This window comes from Mya arenaria, chromosome 12 (genome assembly GCF_026914265.1).
Source record: "Mya arenaria isolate MELC-2E11 chromosome 12, ASM2691426v1".
NCBI lineage: Eukaryota > Metazoa > Mollusca > Bivalvia > Myida > Myidae > Mya > Mya arenaria.
The window spans coordinates 25,487,256-25,512,629 of record NC_069133.1 but is presented as its reverse complement, the minus strand read 5'-3'; the positions used below and the strand labels follow the sequence as shown (position 1 = coordinate 25,512,629).

Below are 25,374 nucleotides of genomic sequence, written 5' to 3'. Positions count from 1 at the left end.
TTTTAATGATTAAAATTCCAGACCACATGTGTGTCAATTTAAAAAAATGTAATCCTTGTTGATTTTGGTATCATTTGAAAAGATCAAATTTCCACAGACTGAAAAATATTTAATCGGTAAATATGGCGAAATTATTACAAAAAAATGGCATTCAAATATTGCAAAGTTGGTAATTTTCATCCGTTTTCAGTTGAATCATAAAGCGGATGAATAAACTGTCATAAATGTCGTTTAGTTTAGGGGATTCTCCCAAGTCCTAGTGGCCTTGTGGTTAAGACGAAGGATTTTTGTTGTTGTTTTTTTCCTCAACTTGAGTTTACCGGCGTGAGTTAAAACTAAGAACTATTTTTTTGTACTGCAATTTTCGATATCATGGAGTAAAATAATGATAATTAAGTGTCTTCGAATGCATTACCGGGAAAATTAATGTTTGGTCCAAAAATATGAGCGAGTCCCTTTCAAATGATAACCAACTTGCAAATGCCTTTCAAATGTGACTAGATTTATAAAGTGTCACCAACCATCAGGAATTAACATAAGGGTTGATGGAGCAAGGGGCGTAGCCAGGCTTTACTGAATGTTACGCACGAAAGAGGGTGGATGTGAGAGAGGGAATATCCCTGTCTGAGCCGGTTGGGGGTTCGGGGGGCCTCCCCAAGGGAAAAAATGGAAAATGAAACTACCATGTTGAGCTCTGATGTGTATTTGGAGCGATTTATAGGTTCGGAGCCGCCGACTTTGAAGTTTTCAAGTGATTGATTTTGGCTCAGTTAGCTAGGCTAGCACTGAGAAGCAATGCTTACTTTTACTGATCTTCCTTTTATTCTGATATCCTTTTTTTAGCTTATCCCTCAACTTTGATGCCATTTTTGGCCATATTTATTTGTTTATTTTTCAAATTGATGTTACGCACATGCGTAACGCTGGCTACGCCCCTGTGAGCTATTCGAGTAATTAATAAGTTATTTTGTGGGTCGGTCTCCTAAAATCCCTGCTAAGATATGATATATAAGATTAATTTTGAGTCGGCGATGTAGCAACAGCAGTGTGTATATACCTGTTACCGAAGTAATGTTTTGACAGTCCCAAATCAGGCGGTCGGGTTTTGTGAAAAAGTAGTGTGTCGAAGTGTTGAAGCCCTTGAAACTTTACTCTCAATCAAACGCTTGTTAAAACGCGGGACTCTGTATGCGGTGGAGACTGCGCAATGTTTCACTTAAAATGGTGAAGAGATAGTAAAGTTACAATTGTTTAAAGTCTTCATTCAAAGCAAAATGATGTCTTTCGACGCTTCATTTATGACGTAATTTATCATGGTTTACACACACTGAACAAGTACAACATAAGCTTTAGTTAGCTTTTTAACCGACTATATGCTGTATTCTATCAGATATACCCGGGACATAAGTGTTGTGACGGACCGACATACGAACGGACAAACATAATGGACAGACTGACAAAACGACGGCAATATCGACCAGTTATCCATCATAAAACCGGTGCGCAGCGGAATCTTTGTTCAGCTGTGTATGTTATAGTAAAAACGGCAAATACAGTCAAAATCGATCAGCACTCGAAACCCGGTGGTTATACCAGCTTAGTGGATCCGGTATTATATTCTGTTCTGGGAAAATAACTGATTCACAAACATCTGGATTTGTGTTGGTTGGAGGATATACTTGATAGTAAGTAACATTTTTTTTTAAAATCGGTGATTTAAATGACTCTTCAGTATAAAATGTTTGCGTTATATTGACATACGTTTTGTTTGAGGTAGCCAGCCTCTTTTGCTTGCTTATGTAATATTTTGTTCAGTGTTAAAGATCACATGATCGTTCTATTGTAATGCAGCGAGTATACACATAGTTCGGATTGTTATAAACTTGACCTTGCGAATTACGCACTTGTTGACGGTAAGCGAATGATCTAACGTTGCTATTTAAAGCTTTCGGCGTGACATGTATTCTATGGTTTTCTATATATTTGACTGGCCACGTGGGTGTATTATTTTTATGAATGAGTAGTGGGTTATAGTAAACTGCACACAACTAATAACGGCGCTGTAAAATTAGCGAAAATCCCGTTAATTCTGACATTGTTTGATTTGTTTCTGGGTGCATTACGTAAACAGGAAGGGGATATTATATAATTTCCAAGTACTGACAAGTTCTGTATGTTGCATAATATTACAGAGTATTTAATATTTTGTCAAATGGTACAACTGTTTAAACGAATTGTTAATGCTTAATTAAGAATAGGTTTTCAGGATCGTAAAAAAGGGAGTTTCAACCGCGGTGAGTCATACTTGTTGGAACATATATTTGAACTTTCTATACGGCTGATATAACATCAGAACAGTGGCGGCTCCATTATTTCATGTTAGAGGTGGCGTAACTTACTGTGGCGTAGGCTTTTAACTTGCGCCCTTTCCTGAGACCCGAAATGGATTTGTTTTAAAGCGTTGGCAGGGGGTTTGGGTAATAAAAAATTCTACTCTGGATACAGATGATATATAACATCAGAAACAGTGGCGGTTCCATGATTTGGTGTAGGAGGGGGCGTAACATAGGGGCGTAAGCTTTTGACTTTCACCCTTACCTGTGAATCGAAATTAAAAAAATAGTGTTTGGGGGGGGGGGGGGGGGTAACAATCTTTATGGTGACATTATTATATTTTTTTTTCACCTATATTATTGAAATATTATTGAAATATAAAGTATTCTTAGACGAATATATACCCCCCCCCCCCCCTCTTTGGATTCGCTAGTTAGAAACTTTACGTAAACCAACAATTTACATTACGTCATTCTTTAAACAGAAGATTACATTCATCAATGATTATCAATCTTATTCAGTTATCGGTCTAACGATATTCGTGATTATTAGCAGGATATTGGATTTACCCTTTACAAGCTCCTGATGTAATGCATCGACCTTAGGCTTAGGTACTATATCTGCTAGGTGAAAATATGGGACTCATGCTCTATTAAACAAAAGTTCATTACTATAATTGCTTTTGATTGAAGATGTAACTGACAGTCGTGATTTTATTGAAAAGATGAATGTAAGTCATTATTTATAATTGTTATAGTTGAGTTAAACTAGTACGACTTTTAGTACAGTCAGGTTCAATTTTATTAAAGGTTAACCATCCTTCGTTATGGTGCAAAATGTGTTAGTGCAATTCAGATATTAACATCGGCCGATTATTTATATCTTTAATTGATGTTGATGAACTATTATATTATTTTTGCATGGATAACTTTTTTGAATAACACCGTAATGAAGGTAATACTATTACATTTTAAAGCTGCACTCTCTCAGATTGACAGTTTTTACTTATATTATTTATTTATTTTGCCTTAGAATCAGCTGATCTGGGTATCAATGCCTTCCATTGAGTCATATAAAACAACTCACAATTTAACAGTACTCATTTGTTTTTGGAAAACTGTCGAAACACTTCTTGTTCTTAAAGCGTCAATAGCACTTTTAGCCATAAAACATCAATTTCCGAACGTTAATATGAAAAATGGCGATCTGATCTTTTGTCAGCAGTCTTACCACTGGTTAATAGTTATATTCGCAACAATGGGCTCATTCCAAGGCAAAAAAAATAAATAAAAAAGTTGTCAAAACGGTCAATCTGTGAGAATGCAGCTTTAAACGGAGGTACTAAAACTCAATTTAAACACGACCATTTTAAATTTTATTATTTGTGCCTGAAGTTGCATAATGTCTACATTAAAAAATCTCGGTAAACATTTAAAAACATGCAAACTTAAAATGAATGATATTCGAACTTAAAATTTTGTAATTAAAAAACTTCTCACCAGTAGCATGTGTATGTATAAATGATGGATAGCTTACGTAAGAGAGTTACTAAATGAATGAAAACTTTAGGAAATAATAGACCAGGGTTTCTATTCAATATTTGTCTTAATTTGATCTAAGAACGAGTTAGCTAATCGGATTAGTGGTTATAAATAACTGACCATTAAAGTGAATGAAGTCAATGGTGTATGACCATAACCTTAACTTAAGTTGAATATTGAATACAACCTCTGGCTGTTGGTGAAGTTAGAGAAGTATTTGTAGATTAGATGCTCCCTTGATCGATGAGTGGGGTTATCACTGAACGTGTTGGCTTTAAAGGGACTAGACACCAGTTGATACGTTTGCAAGAAAGGATTTTTTTTGTCAAACTAACATAGAGCTGATATCTCTGTGAACAATGCATTGAATCTTAGTGACTGATGTATAAGATCGCATACGACACATGCATCTTTCGCAGTTTTGCGTATTTTTCCAGTTCGAATCTTACAGGGTTTGTCTACCACGCAAATTCCAGTAAATTTAAATAGCGTCGGTATAATTATGTATCTGTTTTAATCACGTGACTTTCGAATGCTGGATAGACACACAATCACTAAACCGTTTATTTGGTTTATAGGTCCGTGACACTATTTTATGAGAAACAATCATGCGCTATTTTTTAAACGGTAAATTAAATAAAATTTTCTTTTAATCGTGTAAAAAGATGTATTATCGGCCTCATTCTAGTTCGGATTGATAAGTCTAGGCTGGTTTTGAACAACTATATTTGTCGAATTTGAGACGTTCTGGTGTATATTCCCTTTAAAGGAAAATAGCCCTGTAGCTTCAATGTCTTCAGACAGTCCCATGGATTAAATGCATCTCTCCCATCAATGACACAGCTGGTGCGTCTAAATGCAGTAAAACGGAGTACATTCAAAACTCCCCACCCATTTTAATCGAAAACAACCTCGGGTGTATATGGACGATTTACATACTCGGAAAATGGTACGTTTAAGTCCGCTGCAAGTAGATCGCGTAGTTATTTAATCTAGCGGTTAAACTTGACGTAACTATTTGGAATCTTAATTATGTTTGCACTTCACTGGTAATCAATTCAAAGTTAGATCAATCAATACAAGCTAAAAAAAACTACATTTAATTAAAGAAAAAAAAATCAAAAATTCAAATTCAAAAATTTACGAACTACTACCTATTTACCAGCATACATCCGAGATTGTTTTCGATAAAAATGGCCGAGGAGTTCCGAATAAACGGAGTATTTACTGTTTTCAGTAAATAAAGAAGAAAAACACAGTCCTCAAATATGAACTTTATTTGTGTAGGACTATGACCTATTACAAACAAAATAGGTCGCAGGTCGAGGTTGGTAACGACGTCTGATTCTATCATAGGAAATACTACCAGATGAATATATATATGGCTACTAGTTTTTTTCGACTAGAAATATGGAAATAAAATCGTTTAAGGGCGGATTTGAAAGCCGTTAATTACAAGATTTACCCTTGGGGCAAATTTGCCTTCAATGGGCAAATGAACCCAAGTCGCAATTAAAATTATGTGAATATATCACAAATACATACGGGGAGTCTGGAATTTGGGTAAATATGCACCCTACGGTATTTCATGTAATATAAAAGCAACAGATGATTTGCCCCCATGGTGGAACCGTGTTGTAGTGGTAACACACTTGACTGTCAATCCAGGGGTTGCATGTTCGATCCTCCGCTGCACCATTATAAAGATACTTATCGTCTTAAATGGGGGACCCCTTTTGACGGTGCTAAACACTGGTGCACTTAAAGTACCAGGATATCTCCAACCATGATAACATTCTGACTAAGCTCCAAAAACTTAAACTGACTTACAATCTTATCGGAGCAAGGCCTGAGTGCGAGTATAAATAAGCTTACGCACCTTACACCCCCCTATTGTCCGCCCGGTCGGCGGAGCATTGGACTGTTAATCGGACAACCCGGGTTCGATTCCCGGGCGGACCAGGTCACTTCTGTTGTGAATGGTTATGAAATCCTTTCTACGACTATTCGCACTGTACCACTGCCTTGGCATGTACAGAAGTTGTCAGTTCCTTGCAGAGGTGAAGGCACCTAGTACTGGTAAACCGCCAGATGTTCTGCCCAGGATAGGTGTGCGGTGGTTGAACTGTCACTCTGGGACCCTTCAATGTGCTCACGCCGGGACTCGGTGTATAAACTACTGACACCACCCCACCACACCCCCGTATTTCGACTTTGGTAGGGTTTTACAGCATATAATTGACACAAAATAAAGGAAGGATTTTTTTGAAACATTTTTTTTATATTTATATGTTCGTAATAAAAAAAGCATCTGTATTTATTATATAGAAATTGTATTGTTATTTCTCGGCAGATTGTTTTTACCAACGACTGAAATGTCGGCGATGAAAAATACTGTACATACTATAAATACCATGATTTAACAGTATTTTCATATCATAAATTAAATCAGCCAAACTGATTTATGTTCATGATAATTTATGTTTATTGAAAAATGTGCATTTCTGGGTCTAAAAATCAGAATCAAGATATTAATTCTAAGTAAATATGGGCCCTGATTTACCCAACCATTTTGCAGTGTTCAACCTACATCGGATCTACATTTATATGTTAATTGTTGAATAGTTGTACATTGGTATATGTGTTTTATACTATTTAACTATGTACATGTACTGCCATGGAATAAGTCTAATGAAAGTATGTTCTGTCCTGTTCTGTTCTATGTTTTTCACGCCCGTGTCTTCGCCGATGATAAGCTGACACATTTTCAATTATTCTTTAAGAAGTACTCTTAACAACCAACTATCGAATGAGCAGAGTAGTAACGAAAAAACACAACTAAAATTCAATTCAGCCATTAATAATTGGTGTTATAAAGAGAGTTATCGCGCATGCTTATATAAAGACATTTGAGGGGCATTTCGCGCGAATTGTGGCGGATCCGTGGTCTAGTGGTAACACACTTGACTACCAATCCAGGGGTCGCAGGTTCGATTACCCGTCGCACCACTAAAATACTAATCGTCTTCCGGGAGGGACGATAAATGGTGGTTCCGTTTGACAGTGCTATACACAGGTGCACGTTAAAGAACCAGGGTAGCTCTAACCAGGGTTACATTCTGTCTGTGCACTATGCTCCAAAATCCTAAAATGACTTAACACTCTTAACGTAGCACTCGCCGAATGGGCAAGGCCCGAGTGCGAGTATAAATAAGCTTACACACACACATTTCGCACGAAGCATGTGCATTGGTTAGCATTAGTTTCAAGTTGACATTTGTTTTTGGTCTTCTGTGTTTAGGCGAAGGCCAATAATAAACATAACATAACAAAAACTTTATTTTTGACTAAAGCACATATAGCTCATGGTATCATTACACAAATATAAAACAGAAGTATAGAATACACTTACACAATCAGTCAAACACTAGGTATTATTTAGTACACGTCACTTTGGAGACTTAAGTGATAGTCCCTGTTTAGAGCCATGTTTCGCTCGGACAATCTCATCTCACGTCTTATCTATTGTCCTCGACCCCAATAATTTATTGTTTATAAATCATTTTAAATTCATTTCAAGCATTGCTTTAAGAGTGAAAGTATTCGGTTAACGTATACTATGGATTTTGAGGTGAGCTTTTTAGTTGTAGCTTCTGTGCTTGAACTTAGATTATACTTCAAATGCTTGGGAATATTGGCTCATTTTGTATAGTTTCAATAGAAAGTGAAGAAGTTTCCTTAAATAATCAGAAGAAAGAGGTTTAAGCGTAAAACATCTAAAATATTGTAATAACGGCTCGTAAGAAAGCATTAAAATTGGGGTATAAACTGTTCCACTTTGCCCGAGAGAATTAGTTTAGGCTTAGATTTACAAAAATGTGTTCAAATAAGTATATGTTCACGTACTTTAAGGTTGTGTTTATAAACTTAAGTAAAATAACACAAGTTCAGCAAAAATAACAAATATCGTTACCAACATAAAAATATAAACGAGGTTGATAATTCCTGGCTGCAGCTGCACGTGGTATCCTAATCTCGTTTTGGACCGTCTTATTAGATTGCCCAAACAGGCATGTGAAACGTTGTGGCCACTGTCTAGTGCCGCATTTTTTAATCCAACAGATGCATTAAGAAATAGTCCTTCGACTTGATAATATCAATACATCATTTCTGACATTCTGTTGTTCGATATTAAACGCACGCAAGGTTACAACAAGACTATTTAACGATGTAACAAATCTTCATGATTTTTGTCTTTGTTGGTAAAAACGTTTCCCGGGCGTGTCGGTATTTCGATATGTTTTATTGGCTTTGATGGTTTTAGAGGGCTTATCAATATTTAATTACTTGGCAGTGAACAATTTTCACTAATGACACTCTTTGTTTTCCACCGTTATTGTACATAACACTGGATCCTCTATATCTGTTATTGACCATTTTTTGAATTCCAATTGTTCTATGTAATGCAGTTCTTTTGTTATGCAAGTCAACTATACTGTGTTTTGGAAATTAAAAATCTCAATCGTGAAAAGTCAGTGCCGTCGCAGACTGAACTATTTATTGATGGGATTTCAATCGAAGTTCACGTACGTATAAAGTACCATGGGAAGGTTTGCCGCGCGTTAAAGCTGTACTTGGAACTTCTAATAAGAATCAAACGTTTGCCTGGAGCCACTGTTTCAAAGGTCAAAATCACACTTCGAGGTCAATGTTTGCACGCTATGGATTTCAGCGCAACACTTCATGTTTAAATCACAATTTTGTTGCTAAATTGACTATCAGCTAAACTGTATACAAAAACTAAAGTTTAAGATATCGCGCTTAAAAGTTTACCTTTCATATCGAAGGTCAAGGTCACATTTGGAGGACATTGTTTGCACACTATTGATTTCATTGCCACACTTCACATCTAAATCACAACTTTGTAGCTATAGGAGGGATTTAAGTCAAACTTTACACAACGTTGAAGATATATCGTGATAAAATGTCTACCTCTCATATGGACGGTCAAGGTCACACTTAGAGGTCGATGTTTGCACACTATCGATTGCATTGTAAGACTTCATGTCTCAGTCATCACGTTGTACATATATGTGGGGTTTCAGCCAAACTGTATGGAGAGTTGAAGATATATCACGCTTCAAAATCTGCTTATCATATCGAAGGTCAAGGTCACACTTAGAGGTCAATGTTGCACATTTATGATTTCATTGCAACACTTCACGTCCCAGTCATAACTTTGTAACTCTGTGTGGGATTTCAGTAAAAATGTTAACAGATTTAAGATATATCGCGCTTGAATGTCTACCTTCATATTGAAGGCCAAGGTCAAACATAAAATTCAATATTGACAAATCTATATTTAATCTCATTTTTTTTCGTGTACCAACTTTAGGGTATCCTTTTTTTAATTGAAACCGAATACGATATACAAATGGCATTCCGAGTGACAATGTCCGATCGGGGGACATTTGTTGCATTCCTGCACTTTTCACATTCCTGTGGCAACTCATGTTTCATTTCACAATATGGCAGATTTTCTGCTGCATTTTGATCAAGTATGTTATTCAAGTGTATACTATCTCACTTTGTGTAAAGTCAAGTTTGAAGAGCACTTCTGGGTCAGTATTCATAAAACAACTTCAGTAATTTCCTAACTTAAGTGGATTTCTTAAAATTTTCATATTCAAATTAAAGTAAAAGTATAAGTGCTATTAACATAAATTTACTCTATAATGACTGTAATACCCAATTTTCTTCATGTTAACATGTCTATGAAAATGAAATCAAAGAAAATTGGGTATTACAGTCATTATAGAGTATTTATATCATATGACTAGCGAGATAATAAAAAATTGACTTCAGTTCGGAAACCACTTCATTTCGGCAACGACTTAAGTTCGGAAACGACTTCAGTTCGGAAACGACTTCAGTTTGGAAACGAGTTCGGAAACGACTTAAGTACGGAAACGACTTCGGAAACGAGTTCGGAAATGAGTTCGGAAACGACTTTAGATCGGAAACGATTTCAGTTCGGAAACGACTTAAGTTCGGAAACTAGTTCGGAAACGACTTAAGATGTTTTATGAATACCGCTCCAGTTCTTCCGTACTGCATTAATTAATATATACGATGTGAATAATTATGTTGTCAGCCTCTAGATTACGTTTACTTGTTGAGAACCAACGAGTGTAAATACTTGTAACCAACAGTTCGTATAAATAATGGACTTACGTCTGACGTGAAATACATTTAAACGGGCTGTCTAAAATGTATTACATGGGCATATATAGGATCTGGCGAAAGAGGATTTTAACAACGATGCTGCCCACCTGCAGACTTGGAAATAAAACAAACAAACTATAAAATTGTGTATTGCGGGTTGCGAGGGGGAGGGGGTGGGGGATAGTCGGTAGGGATCTGACTTGAGCTCAGGCGATTTTGCCCGAGAATAATTTGTTAAATCATCATTGGTGACTGAAATAAATATGGAAATAGCTAAATGTTAAGAACCATGTATTGTTGGCGAAAATGTTTATATTTTTTACAAAGCATGCTTGACAAAGGTTGTAGCGGGGAACTTGGTCCGATACTGTCCCCAATATCTACTTGGGTATGCATATGATATGGTAATCGGAACGTTACATGTCACATTTCACGCACCTGTAGATGAATCTGTTTTGGCAACTTGAACTTTTGTAAACAATGTCAGCAAAATTTGTGGTTCACGCACGTATCTTCTCTAGCTTATTTGAATGCAAATGAGAAATAAAAACCTTGACAAGATAGATTAAGTCGCATTTGAGGTCTTACTGTTCGACTGGAGCTGTACTTTGTTTGTGGCATACTTAAAACTGTAGCAGTTTGGAGATTTAGCAGGATGAAAAAGAAATATGTAAGTTCAAATGAATCTTTAATAGTAGTTTGGAGGTTTTTGGAATTGAACAATAACTATGTAAGTCCAGCTTTATTTTATTTGTAATGTACAAAATTAAACAGTAGCAGCTTCGAGGTTTAGCGAAATGACGAAGAAATATGTAAGTTCAGCTGTATTTTGTCTTTAGTACACTTTAACTGTTGCAGTTTGGAGGTTTAGCGAAATTGCGAAGAAATATGTAAGTTCAGCTGTATTTTGTTTGTAGCGTACTAAAACAGTAGCAGTTATAAGGTTTGGCGAAATGACGAAGAAATATGTAAGTTCAGCTGTATTTTGTTTGTAGTGTACTAAAACAGTAGCAGTTATAAGGTTTAGCGAAATTGCGAAGAAATATGTAAGTTCAGCTGTATTTTGTTTGTAGTGTACTTAAACAGTAGCAGTTATAAGGTTTGGCGAAATGACGAAGAAATATGTAAGTTCAGCTGTATTTTGTTTGTAGCGTACTAAAACAGTAGCAGTTATAAGGTTTAGCGAAATGACGAAGAAATATGTAAGTTCAGCTGTATTTTGTTTGTAGTGTACTAAAACAGTAGCAGTTATAAGGTTTGGCGAAATGACGAAGAAATATGTAAGTTCAGCTGTATTTTGTTTGTAGTGTACTAAAACAGTAGCAGTTATAAGGTTTGGCGAAATGACGAAGAAATATGTAAGTTCAGCTGTATTTTGTTTGTAGCGTACTAAAACAGTAGCAGTTATAAGGTTTGGCGAAATGACGAAGAAATATGTAAGTTCAGCTGTATTTTGTTTGTAGTGTACTAAAACAGTAGCAGTTATAAGGTTGAGCGAAATTGCGAAGAAATATGTAAGTTCAGCTGTATTTTGTTTGTAGCGTACTAAAACAGTAGCAGTTATATGTAAGTTCAGCTGTATTTTGTTTGTAGCGTACTAAAACAGTAGCAGTTATAAGGTTTGGCGAAATGACGAAGGAATATGTAAGTTCAGCTGTATTTTGTTTGTAGCGTACTAAAACAGTAGCAGTTATAAGGTTTGGCGAAATGACGAAGAAATATGTAAGTTCAGCTGTATTTTGTTTGTAGCGTACTAAAACAGTAGCAGTTATAAGGTTTAGCGAAATGACGAAGAAATATGTAAGTTCAGCTGTATTTTGTTTGTAGTGTACTAAAACAGTAGCAGTTATAAGGTTTGGCGAAATGACGAAGAAATATGTAAGTTCAGCTGTATTTTGTTTGTAGTGTACTAAAACAGTAGCAGTAATAAGGTTTGGCGAAATGACGAAGAAATATGTAAGTTCAGCTGTATTTTGTTTGTAGTGTACTAAAACAGTAGCAGTTATAAGGTTTGGCGAAATGACGAAGAAATATGTAAGTTCAGCTGTATTTTGTTTGTAGCGTACTAAAACAGTAGCAGTTATAAGGTTTAGCGAAATGGCGAAGAAATATGTAGGTTCAGGTAGCAGATTGGAGGTTTAGCAAAATGACGAAGAAATATGTAAGTTCAGCTGTTTTTGTTTGTAGCGTACTTTAACTGTAGCAGTTTGGAGATTTAGCAAAATTGCGAAGAAAAATGTAAGTTAAGCTGTATTTTGTTTGTAGCGTACTTTAACTGTAGCAGTTTGGAGATTTAGCAAAATTGCGAAGAAATATGTAAGTTCAGCTGTATTTTGTTTGTAGCGTACTAAAACAGTAGCAGTTATAAGGTTTGGCGAAATGACGAAGAAATATGTAAGTTCAGCTGTATTTTGTTTGTAACTGTACTTCAACTGTAGCAGTTTGGAGGCTTAGCGAAATGGCGAAGAAATATGTAGGTTCAGGTTTTTTTTTGGCAATTCATACAGTGCCCTCTAAACTTATGAGTTTGTCGAACATTATAACATACCATTTTATTTGGTTTTGAAGTACAGCTAGAACATGTCTGATATAACTTTAACCACGTTTAATTAATATGCACTCTTAACAATTCATATATGTAGAGAAGATTAAGTTTAATCTCAGATTATTGGCTTTTTGAATGAGGATGCACCGGAAAATTATACTCAACAACATGCATTAAAAGTAATTTATTAAAAGAAGCACGTGTTTTTATCACAGTTGATGGGTTTATTGTATTTGATGTATTGATCTGAGACATAAAAAAACTTCTGGTTCTACCCTAGGCCAAAAAAATGGTTTGGTTAGTGTTACATCCTTTTCAAAAACAGGTAGGGTAGGTAGGCTTTTTATTTTTTATTAGGCTTTATATAAGGATGAGGTAAAGCTTCGTACATATTATACAAGAAGAATATAATTATGTAATTTACAGTACAATCTAATTATGAAGCAACTGCATTAATGTTCGCTGAACGTCGAAGAAGCATTGTGAATATATTTAGATACATATCTTATAGTGATTGTGACTTTTGAAACATTAAAATTATAAACCTAACTAATAAAGGTATTCCGTGGACTTGTCATATTGTATTATACAAGAATAGATGTAAATCAAAGTAAAAAGAAAAAGCAAGCAAACACAAATGGAATGTAGATTCAACCATATTAGTATTGCATAGTTTAATATTCGTTGAAAATGTGCAGCATTATTGTACCTTTCAACTTCTATTACAAATCATATGGGAACATTATAGACGTTTTTGTTCTTTATTGAAACTTAAATGAGTTTATACGTGACATTTAATACATTTTGTTGAGTGTACAATTTTATGACTGCTGTGGGAAATATGATAGAAGAAAACATCTTCGTCTGGTGTAAGAAGAATTGTGCGAATAGTTAACCTTCAATAGGTCTTCTCTGTGACATGAAACTTATTTTCATTTACACATTTAAGTTCAAGTTTTATTACTTTCAAAGCCCATCATTTATCATTTAAGTCACACACACAAATAAGAAGTGCACGGTATATTTAAAAGATAAAATAAACAGCAAACCGTATTGTATAATTCTTTTGGTATCAAATTTAGAACGATGCATCACATTACTACTATTCAATCTGAAGTGTAGCAAATTAATCTAATGCATAAATCTGTAAACCGCTCATTGTACAGAGGAGCGAATATGAGCACTATATACAAGTCAGATGCACTCAATACATTAACCTTATTGCGATCCGAATTTTTAACCTTACTTATTAAGTATTTAGGGACAACAAGCTACATTACGTGTATATGTATTGAAATTTTTGAATCATTGGTTGTTGTTGTTTTTACTGCTGCTGCTGTTGTTGTTGTTGTCTTCTTCTTCTTCTTCTTCTTCTTCTTCTTCTTCTTCTTCTTCTTCTTCTTCTTTTTCTGGACGATCGCTGGTATCCGCTTTTCTGGTGATATATTCATATAAATAACTAGCATGAATACATAAATGTAGGAAATGATGTATCCGATTCATGAATTTATTAATTTAAGATGTGATACGTGAGAAAAAAAGTGTCTGTTTTCAACGAAAGGCGATGTCAGTAAACAGTAGAATCATAAATATCAAATTCCAATGCCATTTTGGAAATTAATGTATCACGCATCTGACATGGAAAATATTATGCACGCTAGCGCACAGTGGTCAGAAAAAGGCTCAGGGAGAGCAATATTTCATAAGCATATATACATTGTAGAGAGATGATTTTTCTACCTTCTGTACCCTGAGCGTTAAACAAAGTAGGACTAAAATCGGGACCGAAAAAACGTTTCGAAAATAGCGATAATTTCGGATAAACGGTGTTCGGAATAGCTGTGTTTAAATGAAGAGAGCTGATTTTTCTTACTTTTGTACCCTGAGCGTTTTTTCTATCTCCTGTACCCTGAGCGTTAAACAAAGTAGTTATAAAATCGGGACCGAAAAATGGTTTCAAAATAAGCGTTAATTTCGGATAAACGATGTTCGGAATAGTGGTGTTTAAAATGTAGAGAGCTTAATTTTCTTTCTTCTGTACCCTGAGCGTTGGAGGAGTGTATGGGCGATACCAGATGGGTCAGCCATTAGAAGGCAGTATCGGCAATCATACAATACCGATTCTGCCACACATGGGTCTCTTTTGAAACAAACCAATGCATGGGTGTATTGGTATTGGGTGAAGGGCGCCTTTTTACTCAAAAATTTAATAGGGCAATTCTATTTAGAGGAAGTTTTAAGTTTAGTAGGACGTACATTGAAGCCAACGGACAGTATCGTTTTTGGTGACAAATTCTAGGCCATACCTGAAAGGGATTTATTTTCCGTTGCTACTCCAACTGCTCACGAACTTGTCAAGCCATGTGCTCTTTACGTAATCTAGGTCAACAAGTGATCATGTGATATACCAGTGTTTTTATTGGATAACGCTAATCGTGATGATAAATTGAATATAAAACTGTCCATATGTGTATCTTTCAAGGCTGGTATTCAATATAAGTCTTGAATGGATCTAAGAACGATGTAGCTAATCGGATTACTTGTTATTTATATATATCTGACCAGTAGAGTGAATGAAGTCACTGATGCATGACTATAAGATTTACTTAAGTTGAATATAGAATACCACACCTGGTAACTATTTGAACGTTTCTATCTTCAGGAAATTGAGGTCATCCGAATGGACGAGGAAAAGGCGCACGCGCACGAGAATGGTTCCGTGGCAACCAAGCCTCTCACAGGCCCGGTCAAAATTGAGGACGAATCGGAAGACTCGGACTGTCCGCTTGTCTACAAGATCAGCGATCGACCGCCCGTACACCTTATTATATTCTTCGGTTTCCAGGTAAAGTGCAAATATTTCATTTTTTTTATTTTTGACAAAGGATTTGTATTAAAGTGACACCTTTATTCCAAATCATTACATACCCATGTATAACAAAGACAATTTTTGACTGATAAGCCTTAAACTACTTACTAAATAATGCATTTATGGAAAATATTAACTACTGATAACAAGATTGTAACCATGAACATCATTAGTCGGCGCCCAGAAGGGCGCCGACTATATTTGATATTACTTAAGAAATATTCCAACTTAGGGACTAGTTCATAAATTGCAGAACAATGCTTTCAATGGTTTCCACGTTGCATAATAAAATATAAAGTTTAGTTTGTTTTATAAAACTTTACACTTTAATTGATAATGAAACCTTGAATTATAATAGCCCTGCTTATCGTTTTGATTTTAAATACCAACTCAACAACTCGGCCATCTCCGAGATAGATACAGGCCGAGGTGTTCCGATTGATATAGATGAAGGTTACATGGTACTATTAAAATATCCTTTATGTCTGTAAACCTCATACGCAGTAATCTCCCTTGGTGACAGCAAAAATGCCGAGTTTTGAAAAATTAACCTTGAGCTTATTTGTTTGTTTTGAAAATGTCATTCGAAAGAATGAACTCCAGATAATTTCCCTTTGATATATAGTATTTTTATCCCCATTCTATATACTCATATGAGTGAAATGTGTTACATAAACTTGTACAAAATATAAAGCAAGGAATTCACATAACATGCCGGTACAAATAAAAGGTGAATTTCATGATATTGAAATCTATGTATAAGACCATTGACTCTATTTCATCCGAAGAAACGTATGTATATTTTTGTTATTATTCAGTTTTAACCGGAGGATTAGCTTGGGGAAAAAATAACCATAATGTCCTTCGAGCATATATACACCCAACATAAAACAAAATGTTATCATTGAAATAATAACCATTTTTGGTTATCTGCATGCACGTTTCTCTTCTAATTACATTGCGCCGACTTGATGCTATGCATTTTCTTGTTATATACTGTATGCTTATATCGATTAGCGTGGGCAGTGGCGGCTTCAGGAATTCATAAGTGTGTGTGTGTGGGGGGGGGGGGGGGGCACGACCGTCAAAGCCCTTCAAAATCTTATTTTACCGAGGTATTCGAATGGCACGTATAAAATCGTTGAAAATGTTCAACCTTACATTCAAGAATGCCTTTAAACATCTTATAATGTGGACATTCTTATAAAGTAAAACTTCATTCATAAGCCCCGTAAACTCAATTCTCAGGCCGACTTGGGGTGGGGGCATTGACCCTTGCCCACGCCTCCGCTAGTGCCGCCACTGTTGGGTTATTGTATATTATTGTTTATCTTTGAAATAAAATATGTATTGGTATTATCTTGATAAATAAAATACAAACTATACTTAGTATTATGTTACATATACGTAGTATGTTCAGGTAAACCGTTTGCAGGTGAGGTGAAATACTTTTCTCAGGTCATTTCAAGGTTACGAGCTTTTGTGTGAGATGAAGTCGTCAAAGAGTTGTGGAAACTTTGATGTTTATTTAATGAAAGTAGTATTTAAATAAGAATTGGGAAGGATTATTAACAGATATTTAAAAGGCTAGATTGATGTTCAAATATTTATTATGAAAAACACAAACAAACAGTGAAATATCCGGGGGTGGGGGGTGTAAAACAAAACAGTGTGGAACAATGTACTTTTTATAAAAAACAACAACAACACCTATCAGAATTTGAATGACAGTTTTCAACTATTGTTGGTTTTAAATTACTCCCTGTACCTGTTATACCTTCCCAAATGTTACCCCTGTGTAACCTCCGTTAATACGGATGTTGGGTAGCAGTCAATTGTTTGGTGAGCATTGGATTGTTGATCGTACGATGCGAATCGGGGATGGCAAATTTCTATGTATAAGGCATTAAAGGTAAATTTCGGCAATATCTGTCTCTAAAAAATCTGAAGCTATTGTTTTTGTTGAACAAGTACTGTGTTCCGACTGTTTCTTAAATAGAGCCAATTTTAATTCGAAACTGTGCTAGACACACCCTCAATTTCAAATCTGATTTAGGTTACACACCACCATTGTCATTTCCTCTATAATTCACTGTGAAATGATTATTTTAAGAGAACATTTAAAGGCATTTCGAGCGAATGCAGACTATGATAAACATATATATTCTTAAAGTACAAGCTTTTAAGTACCTTTTAAGCCAATAAAAAAGGGGGTGAAGTTATTCCTATGAAAAATCTCTCCACTTGAAAAACAAACTCTAAAAATTGCACAGTCCGCCATGACAGTTCTTCCAAAATGACCTTTCAACTATATGGCAGCAGTTTATGCTTAAATCTCTATTCTAAATGATAAATCAAGCAATAATAGATACTCAAGGTATAAAAGTTTCAGGAATAATGATATTTTTGATTTACAGTGTATTGAGCATGTAAAAACATGTCTATCAGTCATAAAAACATATTTTTTATTGAGAATTTTCCACACAACGTAAGTACATATGACGCAATGGTGACGTCATACCTGAAGCTAAGCTTTAAACCTGATGTCTGCAAGCCGGTGTTAATCAATCTCCAATGCAGTATTCTCCATTAACAAACATCGTGTTATGATTGATGATTAAAAAAAGAAATAATTTACAATAACTAAACAAAGCCCCCATTTCGCGAAAGTTTAAAGCTGCATTCTCACAGATTTACCGTTTTGACCACTTTTTTTATTTTTTGTCTTGACAAGAGCAAATTTTTGCGTGTAATAATATCTGCATACCAGTGATAAAAGATTGCAGACAAAAGATCAGAACGCAGATTTTCATATTTCCGTTCGAAAATTTAGGTTTTATGGCTTAAACCATATCTAACGGTTTAAGAAAAATGCTTAAAACATCAATTTTTGAACTTTTCTAAGAGTTTTTGGCTTAAAATACTGCAATAATCTTTATTATAATCAAGATCAATCATTTATCATTTATAAAAAAATCAAATTGTATTTTGGCATGTCGAACTTAGCTACTTAAAGCTGCACTCGCACAGATATACCATTTTTTCAAACTTAAAAAAAAAAAAATGTTACAAACGGTTTAAGAAAAAATGGCTAAAACATCATTTTTTTAAATTTAAATATAAAAATCTGTGATAGAAGTTTTTCAGCAGTCTTACATAACTGGTTCCCATGGATTTTCGCAAAATTGACTCGTTACAGGACAAAAAATAAAAAAAAGATGTCAAAGCGTTCAATCTGTGAGAGTGCAGCTTTAAGGCTGTAAGACTTAATTTTGGTTTTATCATGTTGTTAAGGTTCAAATTAGAAAAACACCCCTTTGCAGATAATACATTTGTACAGGTTTTGGTGGCGGCGTGGGGTACGCGGCTATCATGGCTGTTGTCGGCTTCAACTTTCGGCGCTGGAAGAATACGGTTCTTGGGATCGCCATTTCCGGTGTCGGTGTCGGCACGTGCATCCTATCCCCTGTCATGGAAATTGTGCGCGGTTTCTATGGAAAAGCCGGATGTTTCATAATTCTCGCCTGCATCGGTGTCCACAAGTGCTTGTTCGCGGTGCTCTGTAGACCGTCAAGGTTGGAGCTGGCGAGACAGGAATCCCTGAAAAACGAAAACCAAGTGCATTTATCAAACTCTATGCAACTGTATTTTCCAACAAATTAATAATATGTTTCTCGCTCAGTTTAATGTTGTTCAGTGTAGATACATATATGATATTTCTTCACCTTCCGACATTCGCCATTTCACGGGGCAGCTCCCGTATGACCGCGTCTTTCCTGCTGCCCGCTTGTGGGTTGTCGACCATATTTGCACGTCTGTTAACAACGCTCCTATCCGAACGAAAGAACGTTGACGGAATGGTGTTGTTTACCGGCTCATTTGGACTTTTAGCATTAGCGACGTTTTTGTTTCCAATTTACTCCCGTACTTTCCCGGGGCTAGTGATATTCTTGGTGATACTGGGTGCATATTTCGGCGGTTGCTACGCAGTCATGAACAGTATCAATATCCATCTCGTCTGCGTCAAGTACCTCTCTATAGCTACCGGCATGGAGCTCGTGTTCAGCGCCGTCGGCACTGCCATCGGACCCGTCATAACAGGTGCGCACGGGTGTTAAACTGTTTAAAACAAACGTAAATGATATAGTGACAATTCTATTCTTGTACCTCAACGGTTCTCGTACAAATTATTTATGTTGCCATAGCAACAGTCTGGTTGTTCCAATCCTAGTTTGATACACTAAGCGTATTTATATGGCATTATTGTTTTAGCGGCTCCTAAAAGCGAGTAATATGTTTAGCCCTGTCTATGCAGAATAAATTTAAAAAAAAAGTTAACTTGTACGATATAAATGTTCCTCTAAAATAGTCCAAGTTAACGTTTTATGTTCATATAGGAGAACGGGGAAACAAAATATGCCTAAAATGCACCATTTTTGGACTAGAAATTTGCAAAACTTTCGAAGGGAGTGAGCACGCCTAACCCTCTCATACCCTCAGCTAACACTTAGCAAAACAAATAGACTTCTATTCAGGTCCCGACTTCTCGAAACTTCTTAAGCTTATCAGGCTTAAGTAGCTTATTTCAATTACTCAAAACACATACTTAAATTGAATTTTGATCAATGAAAAAATGGTGTATTGTGATAATCATAAAGATAAGTTCTATTTAAAGTGTAAAAACTCTTAAAGAAGTGAATATTACGCAATTTACTGAAAACCAAAAATAATGAGATTAGCTTAATCCTGTTATTAGGGTCTTAAGAAGTTTCGAGAAATTGTGGCCTGATGGATAGGCCCAAGTCAAAAGATAGTCCCTTCAATTCCCTCCCCCCTCTAACGTCAAATCCTGGCTCCGTCACTTGTTTTAATTGATCAAGTTGATGTTAAAAACATTTTTACAGTCGAACCCCGATGGCTCGAACTCACAGGGACCGGCGAAAATACATCGAGTCTCGAAAAATTCGAGCCAAGCAGAAATGCTAACATTCAGTACAAAGAAATCGGTCCTTGGCATCCATTTGAGCCAACCAGGATTTCGAGCCAAACGAGTTCGAACCAACGGGGTTCGACTGTATAATAATTAACATAACTGCACTCTCACATATTATTGACCGTTTTCACTGATTTTATAATTTGATGCCAAAATCGATCAATATGTGATAGCGCAGCTTTTATCTTTATAACATTTGGAAAAACAACAACATTAGTTTGAAATGTTCTGCATTTGATCCTAAAAACAGAAATACAATCAAGGCGTCTCATTTATATCTTACACCAGGGTCCATGGTTACGAACAGTCTCATGTCTGAGTTCAGTCTCCAGTGGCAAAATTGCAAATCTCCATTTCATTTTAACTTTTCTCTACCACCATTATTTGCTGAATGTTATTACTATTTTAAATTGTTCAATGATTGGATTTTATTCTTAAATTACATGGAACAAAGATGATTCTATATAATTCAATTAAAAATGCTTGTCTGAGTCTGAATCTAGAGTCGGACTTGAGACTGTTCGTAACAAAGGCCCCAGAGTTTATTTTTTTGACGTCAGTGTTAATGTATGTAATTTGTGTTTAAGGACTGATACTGGACAAGGGCGGGACATTTGAACACGCCTTCATGGTGGCAGGTGAGACTCTAGGAAAACATGCAGACGCATTTTTATTAAAGCTACACTCTCACAGATTTTGATTTTTTTTGTCTTGGAACGAGCCATTTTATTCGAAAATGCATGGAAACCAGTCATATATGACTAGTGACTAAACATAGATTGCAGACTTTTATATTAAGGTTCAAATATTGATGTTTTATACATTTTTCATAAACCGTAAGTAACGCTTTTAGCCATAAAACATTAATTTTCGAACGGAAATATGCAAATCTGCGCTCTGATCTTTTGTCAGCATTCCTATATCATTGGTTTGTAGATATTGACGCAAATAATTACTCTTCCCATGACAAAAATTAAAAAAAAAGTTGTAAAAACAGTAAATCTGTGAGAGTGCAGCTTTAAGAACTTCTTTACAGGTGTCAATCGTTGTTAACTCTTCAATTATGTTGAATGTACATATTTATATAAGTTAAATTATTACAACTGAACAGTTTTCTCAATTCCTGTTGAAAGCTGCACTCTTGCATATTGACCGTTTTGACAACTTCTCAACATTTTTTTTTCTCTTGAAATGAGCTAATATTGATGAATGTCTAGACACCAGTGATGGAAGACTACTGACAAAAAATCAGACCGCAGTTTCTCTTATTTACGGTCAAAAATGATGTTTTATGGCAAAAGGCGTTATTTACGCTTTAAGAAAAAATGAGGTTTTCGGCATAACACATCAATTTTTGAACGTAAATATGAAAAACTGCGATGTGGTTTTTTTTGTTAGCAGTCTTATATCACGGTATCCCGGCAGAGATTTACGCAAAAAGTTGCTAATTCAAAGACAGAAAATAAAATTAGTTCATCGGCATAAAACATCAATTATTGAACGTAAATATGAAAAATTGCGATCTGATTTTTGTTAGAAGTCTTATATCACTGGAATACCGGCAGAGATTGACGCAAAATATGGCTCATTCAAGACAAAAAGTAGCAAAAGAAGATAAATCTGTGAGAGTGCAGCTTTAAGATTTGAAATAAGAAGCGATGACGTTTTCGTTGATTCACTGATTTCCATGACTGTCACGTACACGGATGATCATGAAGCATCATTTGTCAGCCGTTATGGTCTTTGAGGGTAATAATTCAAAAGCTTGTCTGTCATGTTATGTCATCATAAAACATTGGCTGGAATCGCGGAGATTTGTTTGCTTTGAGCCTCGCCAGCCGTATCATTATTGTTTATGGACGTCGTTCGTGTAAACTAAGTTCTAACGTGCCTATACATTACAATGGGCGCATGGGAGGAGGTCATATTCTGTCGCTGGAAGAATGTCTTATAATGAACTCACTTCCTTTAATTGTTGATATATTTAGTAGACGTCGTTATTGGTATAATGGAACAGAATACGTCCACTCCTAGGAGTGTTATCATTAAAAGTAATAATAAATCAGTTAAAGTAACCAAAATTATATTTTACACAAACTTGAACATGTATATCATCGATATAATACATTGTCTTAAACATAAAATGAGATTTGACAAAATTCAAAAGTCCCCTATACTATAATAGGTACTTTTACAACTTAAACAGCATTGTTAACTTTAACAAAGTTCTGAACAATCTATCCTTTACCTCTACATTCTAGCATTCGTGATTTTGTTGGGCGCGGCCCTGGGGATGACCACGGTGGTGTTCCAGCCGACCAAGGACTGTCCAGATGTACCGGATGTGGATCTCATCGTCCCGAACAACCGGGAAGTAAACGAAACCACCTCGTCGATGGTCGCCAGCGCTCATAGTCATATCAAGCGAGGAGATGACATTGGAAACGAAAAACAGGAAACGGAAAGGCAGGAATTTACTGCGGAGCAGAAGTCGCTCGTGTGTTCCGGCGCCGCATGTTCCACACCCGACTCTGCGAGGGACAGCGTTTTTATAAGTTCCGAAGAAGTAGACTTTTCTGTGGAGGTTCAAAAACTCCTGAAGGGTGAAGATATCAAGTTTATTGATGAAAATGACTGATATTACGAAACGTTAAGTTACGTATATAAGTTAAGTCGAAGCTCGCTTTGCCGAAATCGTTGATACCTTGGGAAATACTTCGAGGTGATGAACATTCGATAAAACTGAAATACAAAACATGTCTTACTAAACCAAATGCAATCGAAATGTTCGACATAACCAGACCATCGAGATAACAGAGTTCGACATAACGAGTTTCGACTGTAATTATTCTATTAAATTAAATTCTAAACTAAGATGCTCAATGTACGTTTTGGATACTGTATGCACACATGTACATGTATATATACACTGTTTTGTTCACCCGGGAACATTTAAATTATCATGATTATACTATGTATAAAGAATGTATTCCTAAATGATATTATGAACTTTCGATTATTGTCCGATAGGAAGTCCGATTTTCAAACACTAGTAAAAGCATACATCATTTTTAATAACTTTGGATGCTTTGTGGTAAAATGAGTTGAGACTGAGATTGAGATTTTCGAAATAATTGAGATCTGGCTCCAATATCACATAAATACTTCATATTTAGACTCTCACATAAATGTAATAACACACATGCGTTTGGTATTTATAAGTACGACTGGTGTTTTTGCAACATCCTTTCATTTGAATTCAAGTTTTGGCATTGTACTTATTTTAAGAATTCATAGCAATTTTCATCAGCTGATATTTAACTAATATAAAATCAGTAAAAAGTATATTAGTGTTTTTTAATATTATATATAACTTCAAACTTATTTTTATTTTTCTATTTATAAAAAAAGATACAGTCAATACTTGCTATTTCGAAGTCGTTCGGGCCTCGACAATAACTTCGAGACAACGAACATTTGATATAACCGAATAACAAAACACGTCTAACCAAACCAAACACATTCAAAATAAGTTCGACATAGCCAGAACATCGAGATAACAGAGTTCGACATAGCGAGTTTCGACTGTATTATGAGATGTATCCTATATTCAAACATTGAAATTACGTTCCAGCATTTCTACTTGTTCATGCGAATGCCCGAGTTCTACGTTTCATGTTACGTTTTGTACTTTTATAAACCATCTTGCACGTGCAAATGGTGTGTTTTCCGTGCGTGCAATTTGTTATCATGTAAATTTACAAACTGAATGTATGTTGCAAATATAAAATAAATTAAAGAATTATATAAAGTCTGAAAAATCTGTATTTTTCTTATATTTAAATAAAACATAACTTGGAGTCAGATGTGAAGACCTCAGATAATGGGATCGCTTTTGTTTATTCCATTTTACAGAAGTATGGCGTACCATTAAGGTTAAACGTATCCTTTCACAAGTAGTCAAGTATAATTTAGAGGTTTTCCTCTGTTTGATGACAACGACGACAATTATGATGTTGATGATGATGATGATGATGATGGTGGTGGTGGTGGTGGTGGTGGTGGTGGTGATGATGATGATGATGATGATGATGATGATGATGATGATGATGATGATGATGATGATGATGATGATGATGATGATGAAGAGGAGGAGGAGGAGGAGGAGGAGAAGGAGGAGGAGGAGGATGGTGGTGATGATGATGATGGTGGTGGTGGTGGTGGTGGTGGTGGTGGTGGTGGTGCTGCTGCTGCTACTGCTGCTTCTGCTGTTGCTGTTGCTGTTGCTGCTGCTGCTGCTGATGATGATGATGATTATTATTTTTATTATTATTATGACGACGACTACGACGATGACGATGACGATGATGATGATGATGATGATGATGATGATGATCACCACATAAGTACTGTGGTAGATCAACAGACAGCCCGCCTCGTTTACATGAATATCAATAAGGTATGTTGCATGATACGATTAAATCATATATAACTTAGAATATTTACCCTGACGCCATGAAGGGCTATAAACTATTGAAAACTACCTATGGCGTAACTTCATTGGCTTAGATTCCGAGGAGACCACCTTTGGCACAAATGAAACCTTTTTTAATTATTAATTATTAATGGTTATGAGCATAATTAAGTATACTGGGGGTTCCTGACGAGGCTTTAACGACGTTTTACACAGACGGTACGTCACACAGCCGTCCAACGGCTCCTGTTTCCGATGTTGAAGACCTTATCTGCGAAATCTCGGCTGAAATGAATGTGCTGTTTCCACTACGGTTATCTTGTTATTTCAGAAAGCTTTTAAAACTAGACAACACTCGAAAACAGCAAATCGGGGCTAATAAATTATTTCTAT

The 25,374-nt window shown here is 35.7% G+C and overlaps 1 protein-coding gene across 5 annotated transcripts; it reads left to right on the top strand.

Moving 5' to 3' along the window:
• Window positions 1–1,567: 1,567 nt before the first annotated feature.
• LOC128211326 (uncharacterized) lies at window positions 1,568–24,319 on the top strand. Of its 5 annotated transcripts, none has more exons than XM_052915996.1 (4): window positions 1,568–1,685; window positions 15,308–15,490; window positions 21,095–21,145; window positions 22,769–24,319. In XM_052915996.1, exons 3-4 carry the CDS (start codon window positions 21,136–21,138, stop codon window positions 23,143–23,145), a joined length of 387 nt encoding a protein of 128 aa, XP_052771956.1. In that variant the 5' UTR covers window positions 1,568–1,685; window positions 15,308–15,490; window positions 21,095–21,135; the 3' UTR covers window positions 23,146–24,319. The 5 variants fall into 5 exon arrangements, with proteins under 5 accessions (XP_052771956.1, XP_052771961.1, XP_052771960.1 ...); XM_052916001.1 differs by lacking the exon at window positions 1,568–1,685 and adding an exon at window positions 1,836–1,913; XM_052916000.1 differs by lacking the exon at window positions 1,568–1,685 and adding an exon at window positions 3,181–3,288.
• Window positions 24,320–25,374: the final 1,055 nt, after the last annotated feature.